Source organism: Misgurnus anguillicaudatus, chromosome 16 (assembly GCF_027580225.2).
Source record: "Misgurnus anguillicaudatus chromosome 16, ASM2758022v2, whole genome shotgun sequence".
NCBI classification, from domain to species: domain Eukaryota; kingdom Metazoa; phylum Chordata; class Actinopteri; order Cypriniformes; family Cobitidae; genus Misgurnus; species Misgurnus anguillicaudatus.
The window spans coordinates 3,918,463-3,934,435 of NC_073352.2; the positions used below are offsets into that span (position 1 = coordinate 3,918,463).

The 15,973-nt window shown below is 37.9% G+C and overlaps 2 protein-coding genes across 2 annotated transcripts; one reads left to right on the forward strand and one right to left on the reverse strand.

The window, feature by feature from the left end:
• Window positions 1-4,360: 4,360 nt before the first annotated feature.
• Window positions 4,361-9,790, reverse strand: LOC129422679 (uncharacterized). Its single transcript, XM_055178723.2, has 11 exons — window positions 9,651-9,790; window positions 8,703-8,904; window positions 7,072-8,544; window positions 6,869-6,961; window positions 6,676-6,780; window positions 6,482-6,591; window positions 6,206-6,397; window positions 5,965-6,127; window positions 5,713-5,878; window positions 5,394-5,488; window positions 4,361-5,325 (listed from the first exon to the last, which is right to left on the reverse strand). The coding sequence occupies exons 2-11, from the start codon at window positions 8,857-8,859 to the stop codon at window positions 5,240-5,242; spliced, it is 2,640 nt and encodes an 879-aa protein (XP_055034698.2). The 5' UTR covers window positions 8,860-8,904; window positions 9,651-9,790; the 3' UTR covers window positions 4,361-5,239.
• Window positions 9,791-9,959: 169 nt separating this feature from the next.
• On the forward strand, window positions 9,960-15,685 carry irg1l (immunoresponsive gene 1, like). The gene is made up of 6 exons (XM_055178721.2): window positions 9,960-10,101; window positions 11,097-11,160; window positions 11,519-11,706; window positions 12,242-12,334; window positions 12,768-12,973; window positions 14,393-15,685. The coding sequence occupies exons 1-6, from the start codon at window positions 10,084-10,086 to the stop codon at window positions 15,318-15,320; spliced, it is 1,497 nt and encodes a 498-aa protein (XP_055034696.1). The 5' UTR covers window positions 9,960-10,083; the 3' UTR covers window positions 15,321-15,685.
• Window positions 15,686-15,973: the final 288 nt, after the last annotated feature.

Genomic DNA, 15,973 nt, shown 5'->3' on the forward strand with positions numbered 1-15,973 from the left:
GAATGCTTTGTTCCATACAGCCTAACAATTGCGAGATAAGTACATTTACTAGACAAATTATGTGAATGCTTTGTTAAAGAGAAAAGTCTTAAGTTTAGACTTAAAGTGATCGACTGTGTTTGATTCTCAGACATCAAATGGCAAATCATTCCAGAGCTTAGGGGCTAAGTAGGCAAAGGATCTGCCACCTTTAGACACATTTGATATTCTAGGGATAGTTTTGAGACCCGAATTTTGTGATCGCAGTGTAGTGATGGATTGTATTCTGATATTAATTTCTAAGATACGAGGGAGCTTGGCCATTTAAGGCTTTGAGGGGTATTAAACTGGTAGCCAGTGTATAGATGCCAAAATTAAGCTTATGTTATTACGAGTTACAATAGTTTATTCTAGAGGTCATAAAAGCGTGGATAAGCTTCGCTGCATCTGATGCAGACAGCATATGGTGTATTTTTGAGATATTTCTAAGATGGAAAAATACTGTGCGGCAGACGTTGGAAATATGACTATCAAAGGATAAATTGCTGTCGAACACCACACCTAAGTTCTTAACCATGGAAGATGGCACCACAGTGCAGCCATCTATGGGCAACTTGTTATCTGACATATTTTGTTTGGAGCGATTCAGTTCAATGATAAGTACCTATCATATTGGAGTCTAGCATAAGGAAGTTATGTGCCATCCAGTCACTTATATCGCTAATAGTCTGTTACTTTAAAGAACTGGTGTGTTTCGTTAGGATGTGAGGAGATGTAAAGCTGGGTATCATCTGCATAGCAGTGAAAACTGAGCTTGTGTTTCCTGATACTGTCTCCTAGAGGTAACATATATAACGAGAACAGGATAGGACCTAAAACTGATACATGCGGTACGCCGTATTTAACTGGGGAGTGATGTGACTCCTCCTCATTTACATAAACAAAATGATAGTGATTTGTTAGATATGATCTAAACCATGCTAACGCCTGACCACTGATGCCAACATAGTTTTCTAGTGTATTGTGTAAGATTGTCTGATCTATTGTGGCAAAGGCTGCACTAAGGTCTAGTAATATAAGAATTGAGATTTGACCACGATCAGATGTTAAAAGGAGGTCATTTGTAACTCAAGTGCTGTGGTGGGGCCTGAATCCTGATTGGAACTTTTCATACGTACTATCAGTGTAAGTCCCGAGTTTTATTTTTTCCCTGTTTGCTGTTTAAAAGTCTGAATGCATTATAGACTGCACAAAATTTTGTGGGGCGTTTGAGCTTGTGTGGCATGGACATAATGAGAGCGAGAGCTCATATAATTCGGTATATTCTGTGTCTTGGTCAACTTTGTTGGTAGAGTTTTGTTGTTATAGAGTTTAAAAAAGCACCCACAAGAAATCCGCTGTGTTCAGGAGAACTTCAAGAACCATGCAGAATGAGCAGTTGGACTGAATAAAAGTAAGTCTGCTGTGAGGGAAAAAATGTGTGTGTGCTATTGCTATTAAAGCAAAAAGAAACGTATGAGCCTTTGATTAGGCAACTTAGAGGCTATTTACACTTGGCATTAACATGCGTTTTCATCAATCGGATCACAAGTGTACGACGTTAATGCCAGGTGTAAACGGTGTTCAAAACGTTTTGAGCTCATCCACTTTCGACCACTTTCAACCACATCCAGAGGTAGTCGAAACCACTTTCGATCGGATCGCTTTTGTTGCGGAACGCACATGTGACTGAATGTGTTCGAACAGCCACACGCGACCGCCTTCTCTCCACCCATTTATCTAATCTGAGGTACTGAACACAAGTTTTATGTCTTTTCTGACTTCTGCCGTGAACATACGGTGAACAGTGCTATTTTTAGCCTTTCATTGATAAAACTAAGCGGCTCATCTCCGTAGTTTCGTTTTGAAAACGTGTGAAAGTTGCGCGATCCTATTTCATCAATTGAGCTGAAAATTCCGAGAAAGCTCTAACATATACACGTAAAAAATTCTGTGCAGCATGTTTACTTGCTAAACAAGCAGCGGACTCTGGCATAATATTAGTTCGCGTCCATATAAACTCTTCATTACTCCCGCTCGGTTTTGAATGACAGCAGAGAGACTCGCCCACCATCTCACAGAGCACCCCCTCACAGTATTCAGGACAGAAGCGACGAAAGTGGACAAAAGAGATGGATTTAAATACCAGGTGTAAACGTAATGTGTCTCTCTCGTCCACTTGTGATCCGATCGATGAAAACACATCTTAATACAAAGTGTGAACAGCCCCTTAAAGGGAAACCAGGCAAGTCTGCGTAATATTTCTCTACGAGCTCCCCCTAGTGTCTGAAAGTAAATGCTTTCAAACACACTGTCGTAAAAACGAACTGTTGTCCCTCCCCCCTCGGAACCAAGTTTATCATCTTATTTCCAATCCAGTTATGTTTCCCTTCCGTCAAGGGGTTCCGATGCTTCTTCCCCGGCTCTGCCATTTGCAACAATCGCTAGCCGTGTTTAGCTCGCCTGCCTCTGTGTTGTTTGCTGTAAAGTGATACTGCTTCTCGCGATATCTGAGACTTTGTGAGACTGAAGGACACCGGGTCGGATACAGCGAAGTTGCAAGTGGGGTATTCTTCCTACAGACGGTAGGGGCGGGCCAGAGAGACTTCATTTGTCCGGTAATGAGTCATTTAACCATATACCAACTTACGAAGATGATTTATTAACATAAAAATGCTGCCTTGTGTCCCTTTAATGTATCTTTTCGTGTGTGTTCCGTCACGTTAACAAAGTTTTTAAGTTTAAGGTTTTTTTTCATTCTGAACGCCATTTTGGCAGATTGCCCATACAACTTGACTAAATGTAATTCCTAGGCATATAACCTGGATTCTAAACATTCTTGCGATATTTTGGTACCATACACTAATGGTTTCCGTGTAAAGCGATCTACTATGTCGGCATTACTACTCTTTACACTTAATAAAGGTCACATAACTGGAGCTGTTTTTATTGAATTTCGTAAAGCCTTCGACACAGTGAATCATCCGATTTTGTTAAATAAACTGTACTCATTTAATTTGTCCTCATCTGTGATAGAAATGCTTTTTTCTTTTTTGAGAAACAGGTCGCAATCTGTTAAAATTAACCATGTAATATCTCAATCTTTAGCCTGTGATACAGGTGTTCCTCAAGGCAGTATTCTTGGACCCTTACTTGATTGGTTAAATAAGAATCATCTGACCATCAATGTAAAAAAAATTAATGCATGTATTTTCACTCACCTAGAAAAAGTATTTTTTATGCTAACCCTATTACTTTTGCAAATAAAGATACTGACAAAGACCTATAAATATCTTGGCGTGTTACTTGATACACATCTTACGGGATCACATTTCTGATTTAACAAAAAAAATGAATCTGAAACTTTTTGTCTATAACAAGATTAGATCAAATCTTTCCTCTTCTGTTTCTGAAATTTACCTACATGCAATTGTGTTATCAACAATGTCCTACTGCCTTCCAATCTGGTCTCTTACCACTAGATAAATTACTGAACCAATAGCACGATTATATAAACGTGCTTTTAAAATCCACAGTAATATTCCAAAATGGTCTCGCACGCTGCTACATTTTATTTTCAAATTTAAAATGCTACTACACCAATATTGGTTGCAATTCATCCATCAGACAATTTTAGACCAGTACATCTCACTAGGTCAGTATCACAGGCACTTATACCAGTCCCTTCGTATAAAAACAATTATGGTCAGAAATCTTTCTTTTATAGATACACCAAATTTGGAATGATATTCCATATAACATAAAAAAACAACCATCTATGACATGTTTCAAAAAAGCATACAAAATGTTTTTACTGAACAGTTACACTTGTACTCACTGATCCTTTCTAAATTGTCCTAGTTGTCTGTATTGACTGTATTGATGTTTTTTAGTTTGAAAGTGTGTTTTTATATGTTATGAGTTCTGTTTTATGTTCTGCAGAACAGGAACCTGCTGGAAACCAGTCAGGCCCGTTTAAATTGTATCTTGATGTTACTTTTTAATCTTTCCTGTATAATAAATGAAATCAAATGAAATATGAATATATGTTTTACTTAACCAACTAATACTAACTGATAAATAAAAGTTTTTGATTAAAATGAATGATAGCTGTAAAAATGCTAAACATTCAGTGAGTGAATATTGGGTTATAATGTGCATGAAAACATCTAATGCTTCACTGATTTGAAACATCAGGTACTGCCCGTTTAATGACTGATAGTTTTTAATTAAATTGTTTCTGAGGACAGAAAAAGTGAAATTCATATAACTAATTGTAAAAAATAACTTCAGAGATCGATCACGTTCATGACAAAACAAATCTTTGTGTTACAATATTTTATTTAGTATGCAATTAAAATCATTTTGGATGAACAGTTTATTTGTGAACAATATACTTATGCAAGTATATGGTTTCATAAAACTATTATTATTATTATTATTAATAAATGATTTATTCTTCAGCAACAAGAACATAAACATGAAAGAATGCATAAATATGAATAAGTTAAAGAGAACATTTTCGCTTCTGGCAAACATACAAAAGAAATTAAAAGTACAGTACAAGCACAGTGTTGTACAGTTTACAACAACTTACTGTATGTAACTACTTCAATTCTCACTTCTTGTTTAACATTGCTGCATTGAAAATAGGCATTAAAGTGCGATTCAAGTTGACTTCTTTACAGTTTTAGTTTACAGTTTATTTACAATGGTTCAGCATTTCTCTTCATGTAAATTACTGTATGTAACTACTTCAATTCTCACTTCTTGCTTAACATTGCTGCATTGAAAATAGGCATTAAAGTGCGATACAAGTTGACTTCTTTACAGTTTTAGTTTACAGTTTATTTACAATGGTTCAGCATTTCTCTTCATGTAAATTACTGTATGTAACTACTTCAATTCTCACTTCTTGCTTAACATTGCTGCGTTGAAAATAGGCATTAAAGTGCGATACAAGTTGACTTCTTTACAGTTTTAGTTTACAGTTTATTTACAATGGTTCAGAATTTCTCTTCATGTAAATTACTGTATGTAACTACTTCAATTCTCACTTCTTGCTTAACATTGCTGCATTGAAAATAGGCATTAAAGTGCGATACAAGTTGACTTCTTTACAGTTTTAGTTTACAGTTTATTTACAATGGTTCAGCATTTCTCTTCATGTAAATGCGCAGATAAAAACATCCTTAGAAGTAGATTTTGGGAAGTCATCATCTTACAGCATATTGTTTTTGACCCGTTCAAATATCTGCCTGACCTTCAGTGCAGGCACACAACCTTCACGCAGAATGCTGATAGTTCCTGGAAAAACATGTATGTTATATATAATGGTATAAAGATTAATAAATAAAAATTCATTGGGAATTTACCTTCATCAATTTTCAGGCAGTTTACTACGGTTGAAGCCACCACCTCATTAGATTGGCCATCACACAGGACTCCATCAATCTTGTGGCCAAGACGGCTGTTTCAGAACAAAAAAAAAGAAGGCTTCAATTATCCAAACCTTTATTGCAAATTAATCGTTGCTTTTATGTAAAATATTAAGCAGGTCATACATCCAAATAAACAAAACCTTTGACCAAACCTTCCAAAATAGGCAAATACTGTAGATCAATGATTTTCTTCATTGTTGATGGTAGCACATAGCAGCCTGGATTATGACTAATGACACATTTAAGAACTTACCTTATGACCATGTCATGATGAACACTGTCAGTTTCTCCACTGGGATTGGCTGATGTAATGGCCAGTGGGCCGGTGTATTCACACAGGTGAGCAGTAACTGTGTGGTCAGGAACTCGAATCATAATGCTTTCTTTAGTGCCAACAAAGTCGTATGCTGGGCCCACACCTGATATAGAAAGAAACAGTGAGGATGACTTTAAAAAAACACACAAATGCTTTTAGACATATATTTGTATCGGCTAAAAACATTACCAAGCTTAAGGAGCCATTCCCCCTTCGGAACAATGCAACTAATGCCTCCGGGGTAGACGTTTTTCATAAACTCCCACAGCAGAGGGCTGAACGGAGGTTTTGCTGTCACAAGCTGCTCCACACTCGAGATACAAATACAAATGGGCTTCTCTGCAGGACGATCCTACCAGAAAGGAAAGTTTGTGGGTCAGCAGACGCATAGTAGATTACGCATTTATTTTTATAAGCATATAAGCATTACTTTTATACGGTAGATCTTCTCAATTGCACTTGGGTTTTTGCATGAAGCAGCCAGGGCATAAACAGTGTCTGTAGGGATACCACACACACTATTGCTCTCCAGCAATTTGGCAATCTGGAGGAGTCCACTGGTTCCCCGGGAATCTGCTATAAAACATGGATGTGTGCTCACAGGTTCCTTCTTCCTTTTGTCCTTTAAGAAAAAACAAATTTTCTTTGTGTAACTGTGAATGTGTGTCATAATGAAACTTCGTAAACATCTTATTTAGTCTTATACCTTAATAAGAGAGGGTCCAACTGGTATCAGGGTCTCGGAGAAGCTACCGTTCACAAGCGACGCTAGCATCCCATACATGCAAATGATAGCGAAAATTGCTAGCATGGCAACTAAAAAGAGTTTCAAAAAATCAGAGTGATTTTTACAATGTATGTTGAAACCAGATGCACATGATAATATAGTCTATGATGTACCTTCCAGCTGATAGGGCAGCTTTCCATACGCAAAGAGTAAAAAACAAACAACGATGACCTCCATAACTGTGGTCAATGCCAACAGGACAATATTGCCATAGGCAGCTGCAAAAAAATGATACTTTATTAAACTACAAGTGGACACTTGTGATGTACTAGGTGCTTATGGTAAATATTAGAAAATATGACCTACCAACTAGAATCAAGAAAGCATTAATGACCAGGAATGCTATTGCCCCAGCTGCAAAGCCATTCGCTGACTCTGTGGACATTTGCAAACTATGACCTGAAAGAAAAAAATATAACATCATATTTGACCTGAAATGTCACATAATCCTTCCAAAAAATGAATTTAAACAAATATTAATTTGTATACGAAATATTGCAGTGTCATACCTGCAAACCGAAACCAGCTCCAAGCAGCCCAAATAGCTGCGAAAAAGGATGGAATGATAGAGCCGAATCTCCGGCCACCTTGTACTTGCAGCCGACTGACGTAGGCCTGGATAATGGCTCCTGGGATGAGCACCCAGGGAACAGTCAGGTCGAAGAATGCCAGGCCGAGCTTACTGCCATGAATTGCTGAGAGAGCGGCCACCCCATTGGTGAGATAGAATAAAGCATCAGGGAGCTGTGAACCTTTATCTTCAGACTGATCCAGTTTGGATCTCTTGAGATGGCTGAGACATCTCTTCAGAGATTCAGTGGAGACAGGCTGGGGTCCGACTGGAATCAAAGTCTTTTCGGCGATGGTGTTGATGAGCCGTGCAAAGGTGCCATACAGGGAAAGGACAGTGAAGATGGAGCAAGTCACTCCGAAAAAAATGTAGTACCTCTCAATGGGAATCTGAGAGATGGTTGATATGGTCACCAGGATGAAAAATAAATTGTGAACCAGCTCGAGCGAGTCTTTGTTTAGACTCACGATGCAGAAAACCAAGCCAGCGGACAGGAAGAACCAGTTGCCGACCATGGCATGCCTAACTTCTCCAGCTTCAGTCTTACCAATTGCTGCAGATACCACATACTCTTCCCAGGTCTTCACCAGCCAAAACGTACAGTGCAAGCCAAACTTGGTAGCATGGTAGCAGTCTTGACGCAGATAGGCGTAATAGCTAGACAGAAGTTGGGCAGCGGAGTTTATGGATATCCAAATAGCAGCTACCGCAATTGACGGAAAGTAGCCAAAGGCATAGAAAGCAAAGATAAACGGTGAGACAGTGTCACAGAAGAACCCCAATGCCATGGGTTCAGCATATTTGGTGTTTTTCTTATTTTCTTGGCCCAAGCTTTGGGAGCTGCCAGCATTGGTGGTTCCGAGGAGCAATACATTGAAAAGAGGATTCCCAAAACCTTTCAGCACATAGCGCTGGGTTATTCCCTTTATTAGCAGTGCTGATGAGCCATATATGGCAAATAGTAGGATGAGGAGCTCCAGAACTCCTGAGACCACAAGAGCCCATCCTGCCACCAGACCCACAGCCTCAAATATCAGTGTGAGAGTAATAGCCCCGAACACAAAGGGCATGATGTAGTTTACCGTTGCTGAACAGAAGGCCAGCAGAAACGATAGAAATATGTAAGGTACCAGCCCAGCTATGGCAGACTCTTTGATGTACATTGCATCAGAGGTATTGTTGACAATAGAGTTAATGGACAGATCTAGGAATGAGCTATTTGTTATTGCTGACTCATTGAAAGAGTTTGGACCTGGTTGGTTGGCTCCCAGAAAAATTCTTGTGCCCCCATAACTCGCCCAAAGCGCTGCATATCCCACAAATGATGTGCCGCTAAGGTGGTCATATTTCCGGAAAGACAGCAAGCCTGCCACAAGCTGACACACTCCACCAATCAGAATGAGATGAACACCTGCGCAAATAAACAAAGATCCAAAAAGGGGTACATGAGGTACAGGTCCAGGGCATAAGGTGAAATACACAAAGAAAATGTGATATTAACTTAGCACTTGACTTATTACGGTAAATGTTGTTTAGGAATTAATTTACATATTGAGTGAACAAAGAGACCTGCTAATATGTTTTCCACTCCCTCGGCAGGAATGCCAGTCCGGGCTCCGTGAAAGTTCTGCAGTAGGACGAGGAAAGCACTGATGCCATTGGCTAAGAGCCCAAGCACACCTGGCTCACTATAAAAGCTTGCTGGAAATCCACCTGCTGATGCCATGAGCTCTTTTACTTTAACCGCAGCTTCCTGATAGGATTCAGTAGGCTACACAAACACAATAACAATGAAAGGGAAGAGATATGTGATGAAGCACTTTAGCATTTCAAGTATCAAAATAATGTCAATCATCATTCACTAAGGCACAGTTTGCCTTAAATGAACTATGAAATAATTTATGTAATTCCACTTTTTTTTAAAGTTGATCAAATTGATTAATAAAACTAACATTTCTGTACTTCGTGTTTTAGTTTATTTTATCAAACATTTATCAAATAAACTTCTTACTTTGTCAAAGCATTTTGCTCTAAGATCTTAAGATGAAAGGATATATTCCTCATGAACAAATGTCATTTCACATTCTTTGTCACTCTTTTCTCTGAGCACACATCTCTTGGGTGCAATAAACAGCTCATTCATTGGAGTATTCATAACCTCCCACTACTAGTGACACAGGTGTTTTGCTCAAGAGCAAGCTGAGTAGAAACCAAAAGCTTTCTTACATAACAGATGCATTCAAACTCAAATGTGAATCTTAGCTCCACTTACAATAAACTGACCAGTACAAGGATAATTGCAGACAATGGGTTATTTCAAACAACAAGAAGACACAAGTCAAAATTGGACATGACTTCAGGACAAACTTACAGTAAGTCTGAGGTTATTATCAGGTCTTTGATGTATATTAACTTAATATTATCATTGATGTTAATTTGTATACAGTACATACATTATACTTTTTACATTTTAGACTATGTTTATCCCAATATATAGACTAGAAAGAAGCAACCTACCTAGTTATGGTCCCAGATGTGGATTGAAGTATTGAGATGCTTGTGATGAATGTTGGAAGTTTAAAGAAAGATTTATAATGGTCTTCAATGGGAGGAGCTTCCGTGATGAAACCAACCCCTCTCTCATCAATGATGACATCATTGACCCTTGTTTGACAACAACATTTGTTTCCTGCTCTGAAATCCCACCTATGGAACTAAAAATATCAATACCTTGGAAGTTCCAGTTCTGGCTGTTTAGTGGGTGTATCACAGTCTTCAGTGGTCCAGTACCATATAAATAAGAGATGTGGAGACAGCAGCACTTCAGCATCCTCGATCTATCCTAACATCTGCATTCCATCAGAGATAGAGAAGACAAGACGACCTCTACTTCATCTTTAAATCAACCAGAAAGATATAAGACATCTTCATAACCCAACAAATCGACAACATGCTTTCAACTTTGCAGGTAGAAAAGATTAATGATCTTATGTTTGGTCACAGTCAGTGCTATTTCTAGATTATATTTGCTTGTTTTACATTAAAAAATAATAAGAAAGTAGTGAGCCCTAATGTTTTTCTATGCTTAAACAATCAAGTAATCATGACTAAACCTTACTTAAAATTTAGCTTTTTATAAACTTAACAATCTTAGTTCATTTAACTTATAAACATACAAAATCTATAAACTTAAAAAATCAAGTGCAATTACTTTTAAATGATCGATACATAATGCTGAGAGAAATATACATAAGCCCTTGCGCCTGAAAATTGTAGATTATTTAAGAATAAGAGCTGATGGGACATATAAACATTAAAAATGACAATTTTAAGCTCTTTTTTAGTATTATTAATGTTTTATTGTAAATTATACACTGTAAAATAGTTAAGTCACTCATGATGAACTCATGATATATTGCATTTAAATAGCTTGAAAGGTTTTAAATGTGAATATTAAACATTTTAACACATTTTTTTACCTCCATTATTGAGGAAAATGTTAAAAAGTTAAAAAACATTAAATTATCATAAAGTTAAATTAAAAACTTTTAAAACAATCATGTAATGTTTCTATACTATTCAAGATTGATTTATTTAAAGTACACTGTAAAAAAATCTGTGCTGCCTTAAATTGTTTAATTTAATCAACTCAGATTTACAAGTCATTTTAACTTACTTATATTTATCTTGAGTAAAGATGAGTTGTTATAACTTTATTTATAACTTTACAACTCAAGATAAATAATATTAAGTTGAAATGACATGTAAATTTGAGTTGATTAACATACAAAAAATTAAAGCAGCAGAAAGTGTAGCATCTATTTATACACTTATATTCTAGGCATCGTTTTATTATATTTAAAGTTAATGTAAGCTATACTAAAGTATAAGTATACTTATAAGTATAATAAGTACTTACTTATAAGTATTATTGACTTAAGCAGAAGTTTTTTTTTCACACAGAGATCTGCGAGATACCTGTCTGTTATCTCTACCGCTCGAGGACTCCATAAATCTGCACTAGAGGGTGAGCAAGCTTTACTAGTCACAACACACACCCTTATCTCCTGATGTTTATTAACTCATGACAGACAACTGGCAGGAACAACAAAAAATCTGTAACACTTTATAATAATGCTCAGCTGTAAATCATATATACAGTATCGTTGTTGTTCACTCGATTAATAAAATGTTAGCGTATTACCTATTAATCACTTATTTAGTGATGTTTCGTAAAAGATTAGTTTATTATTAACTTATAACTTAGAAATGATTTACAACTGAACATTATTATATAGTGCTACCGAAAACCCAAGTGTAGGGTTTTACTTTGGGCTTGATATGTAGATAAGCATTGATCTGAAGAGTCTCATGTCTGTTTATAGTTGCAGAGCATCCTGTCCATGAGGAAACAGTGACCAGTAGTTTTGGCCGGTTCATTCAGAGCGTACAGCCGCGGCATCTTTCTCCAACCGTACTGCATCGCAGCAAACGCATGGTGTTGGACAGCATTGGTGTTGGCCTTCTGGGTAGCACCACTGAAGTGTTTGAACTTGCCCTGCAGCATTGCAAGGTAAGACACGGTGGCAGGAGGAAGTTCTTGTACCTATATGCTTTACAATTCAATTAGTGGTGTTGAATACAAGGCCAATAAATCACTCTCATTATCTCTAGAAAATCTAGTTATATGTTTTTGTTGCATCTAAAACATCAGTATTTGAAAACAAATCATCCTAATGGGATGGTTAGGTGGCAAACCTTCAGTGACGTATAAATAAGTGCCTGTGCACCTCTAAAGTGCAAAATAACTTGTTTTTAACATCATATTAATGAATGTTGTTTGTTACCGACATTATTTTTAGTAGAATTATAAGTAGATGTATTCATTCCAGCGTCCCTAGACATTAATTTCCTCCCTGCTCATAGCTGAACATGTCTGTTTACTGTCTCAGTTTTCAAGTTAAGACAGGTGTTTCCATGTTGACAGTGGAAGTATTTTACTCTTTGCTTACATACTGTTTACTTCAAGCCGTGAATGTTGGAGTGTTGTTTTTGATTTGTGTGAATGCGTTAAATCCACTAACTATTTGCTGATCTTTTCCCAAAAGCAAATGTATGCTCCCGATGACATCAGCTTTGTCTATGGGCGCCAAGGTGCGAAGTTGTCTCCAACCCTTGCAGCGTTTGTCAATGGAGTGGCTGTAAGTATCAACATACTTTACTATTGCTTAAAGTGCAATGCACCATAAATCATAATCTTGTCATTGATTTTGGAACCTAACCAGACAAATGTTATAGTGTGAAAAACAAAGCATTTCTATAAACACGTCACGAAACCTCGGCAATGTTGAACTTTCATGAACTAAAGAAATATCCTGTCTGTGTTGTTTTAGGAGCGTCTGCTTTTACTAGAAATATTACACATTTTAGAGTTTATATTTGTCATTTTGAAACTAGACAGATGTCATATTTTTAGGTCTTGCTCATACTAACTGTGGTCATGGTCAGGTTGTTTCTTTCCCTCTGCTATGTTATGATTAATAGTCTTAAGAAAATGTTTACAAACCTCTAAAAAGGCTCTGTGCGGTAGATATGAGTATGTTCAACGTGTGTAATGTAATTGTTTTTCCACAGGCTCACTCAATGGACTTTGATGACACTTGGCACCCCGCGACCCATCCCTCTGGAGCAGTACTGCCTGCCATTCTGGCTATAAGTGACATGCTACCCAGCCACAGCAAACCGAGTGGACTTGACTTTCTCACCGCCTTCAACGTGGGCATTGAAATACAGGGACGACTGATGGGATTCTCCAATGATGCTCACAACATCCCTAAGAGGTTAGAGAACGCCACTCAGTCCCATTCCAAACCGAAATGATCCACAGCAATATATACAGCAAATGTTTTAAGAGCAGACTGTAAAACAATATGAGCATTTTATGAGCTCATGTACACAGCTTGGGAGTGTTGGGACATAACAGATTTAGTATGAAAGAAAGCCAGAGTTCACGCAGTGCAACTGCTCCACAAATAGAGTTAATAGAGTATTTAATGTGTTATTTCCTGAGTGGCCTGAATAACGCCTGGGTTCTAAAAATAATCTCTATGAAAATATGATTCGTACAGCTCATGCAGTGGTTTAGGGATTACATGGATTACATGGTAGATGATTTACACCATACATTGGCAAGAAAAAGTTTGTGAACCTTTTGGAATTTAATGGTTTTCTGAATACATTTGTCATAAAATGTCATAAAAACACCTTATGTGAACCCTTAGACTGGTTAACCCCTCTTGGCACCAATAACCTCAAATAGGCACTTCCTGTAGCTGTGGATCAGACCTGCACATCATTGAGGAGGAATTTCATGATGTTTCCTTCAACATATTTTACAGTTGTGATGATGTTTTCATGATGATATGCCGTGCTCTTTCTACACCAGATGTATCACTGTGCGTTTTTCCAAATAGTTACATTTTAGTTTCTTTAGTCTATAAAAATAATTTGTCAGTACCGCTGGATTGTCATTGCGTTCTTTTGCAAACTTTTCAGTGTTCTTTTTAGTGAGGAGTGGCTTTCTTCGTGGTGTCCTGCTTTGGACACTCTGCTTGTGTAGTGTTTTACGTATTGTAGACTCATGAACAGAGATGATAGCAAGTTCCAACAATTCTTGATGGTAGCTCCTCTGAAAGCTCTTTTTGGTGAGGCATGGCTCACATAAGCGTGATCTTCTTGTGCAGATCAAACTACAAAAGTTTGAGGATTTTTATCAGTTAAAATAACTGTAGTCCACACCTCCAAACATATTATCTTAATGAGACTGCAGGTGTGCTAAAATCTGACTCAATAAGCTTTTTTGAGGTCATTAACTCAAGGGTTCACATACTCTTTTTATAAGCACTATGAGGTTTTTTGGTTGTTCTCAATAAAGACATGAAAGATCCGAATTTTTAGTGTTATTATTTTTAGACGCATTATGTTTGTCAATACCCTTGATTAGATGAAGATCAGATTATATTTTATGACAAATTTATTTAGAAAACTATGAAATTCCAAAAGGTTCACATACTTTTTTTTGCCACTGTATATGAGGACCAATATAGCCCAAAAAAACTTGGTGGTATACCACACAGCAATGCACAAGCAACCAACTTGATAACTTTTCTTTAGAAAGATTGATGTGATGCGGTGTTTACTTGAAAAGTTTACTTTTCAAAGTTCTAACAATAATGTTGTTTTTTCACTTGACCCATAAGGTTTCACCCACCCAGTGTTGTGGGCACTCTGGGAAGTGCTGCCGCTTGCGCCCGTCTTCTCTGTTTGGATCGCAATCAATCCAGCAATGCGTTGGCCATCGCTGCATCACTAGCAGGGGCACCAATGGCTAATGCTGCAACACAGTCCAAACCACTTCACATCGGTAATGCAGCCCGTCTTGGTCTTGAGGCAGCCCTGCTGGCATCTCGGGGCCTGGAAGCAAGTCCCCTGGTTTTGGATGCGGTACCTGGGGTAGCTGGCTTCAGTGCATTTTATGAAGACTACGCCCCACACCACATCAGCTCCCCTGATGACAAAGAGCACAGCTTCCTTATAGAAAGACAAGACATTGCTTTCAAGCGTTTCCCCGCCCACCTTGGAATGCACTGGATCGCCGACGCTGCCGCCATCGTGCACAAGACCCTGGTCGGCCTCAGAGGGGGCAGTGTTTCTCCAAGCCTGGTGCAAGATATTCTGCTGAGGGTGCCGGTCTCCAAGTACATCAATCGCCCATTCCCAGAGTCAGAGCATCAGGCTCGTCACTCCTTCCAGTTCAATGCCTGCACCGCCTTGTTGGATGGCGAAGTGACGGTCCAGTCCTTTCACCCGGAAGCCATCCGACGGCCCGAACTCCAAGCGCTCCTGTCCCTTGTCCGCTTGGAGCATCCCCACGACAACCCAGCCAATTTCAATGTGATGTACGGTGAGGTGGAGGTGACCTTGGCAAGTGGAGATGTTCTACAAGGGCGCTGCGACACTTTCTACGGACACTGGAGGAACCCGCTCAGTGATGAAAGCCTTCACAAGAAGTTCCGTCACAATGCAGGCACAGTTTTGGTTCCTGAAGTGGTTGAGAACCTGATTAAATCCGTAGAAGATCTGGAACATTTAGATGACTGCAGACCACTGCTAAAACAGCTGCAGTAAACCACACGGTGCTTTTATTTTGTCATGAATGACAAAAAAAACATGAATCAACATGAATCTTGAACTTTTTACTAAATTTAAATATTTATTAAAAAAAGGTTCTAGTCGAGCTCCATTAATTTCTATATATATCTCCCAAAATGATGTACATAACTTTCAGTCTGTTTTACCTCCCTGCTGTCTTTCTTTGTTTTCAGGGTTTTCTCATGTTTAAGAGATTTTTTAAGGTGCTATGACATAAGGTTGTAAAAATTAATGAAAGCTATATTTATGTAGTTACTGTATCTATCGATCTGATGAAACCTGTGCTAGTTGTTGTTAATCAATGTATGGTTGCAACCTAAATAAATTTCATATTTATCACATATTGCATATTTATTTTTTGCCATCCAGTCACCAACATATAAAGCAGGAAGACATTATATGAAATTAGGTGATGAATAATTATTTAGGGTTTAAATAAATGCCCAGTCATACTTTTTAATAATGCATTAATACAGTTGTATTAAAGTAGATGTCTGGAAGGTATAACTTTCTAGACAGGTGGTCAATTCAATACTGGGCTAATACACAAACAGCTAAAAAAGCATTACACTCTCATTCATACATCTAGACAATTTAGTGTTTTCTATTCATCTGGGGCCTCATTTATA

Coding starts and splice junctions, on each gene's coding strand:
- irg1l (XM_055178721.2), top strand. Junction 11,707..12,241: donor TTGCCCTGCAGCATTGCAAG/GTAAGACACGGT, acceptor TTTTCCCAAAAG/CAAATGTATGCTCCCGATGA. Junction 12,335..12,767: donor CGTTTGTCAATGGAGTGGCT/GTAAGTATCAAC, acceptor GTTTTTCCACAG/GCTCACTCAATGGACTTTGA.
- LOC129422679 (XM_055178723.2), bottom strand. CDS start 8,859: ATGGCATCAGCAGGTGGATTTCCAGCAAGCTTTTATAGTGAGCCAGGT. Junction 6,128..6,205: donor AGAAGATCTACCGTATAAAA/GTAATGCTTATA, acceptor CCTTTCTGGTAG/GATCGTCCTGCAGAGAAGCC. Junction 5,489..5,712: donor CATCATGACATGGTCATAAG/GTAAGTTCTTAA, acceptor GTTCTGAAACAG/CCGTCTTGGCCACAAGATTG.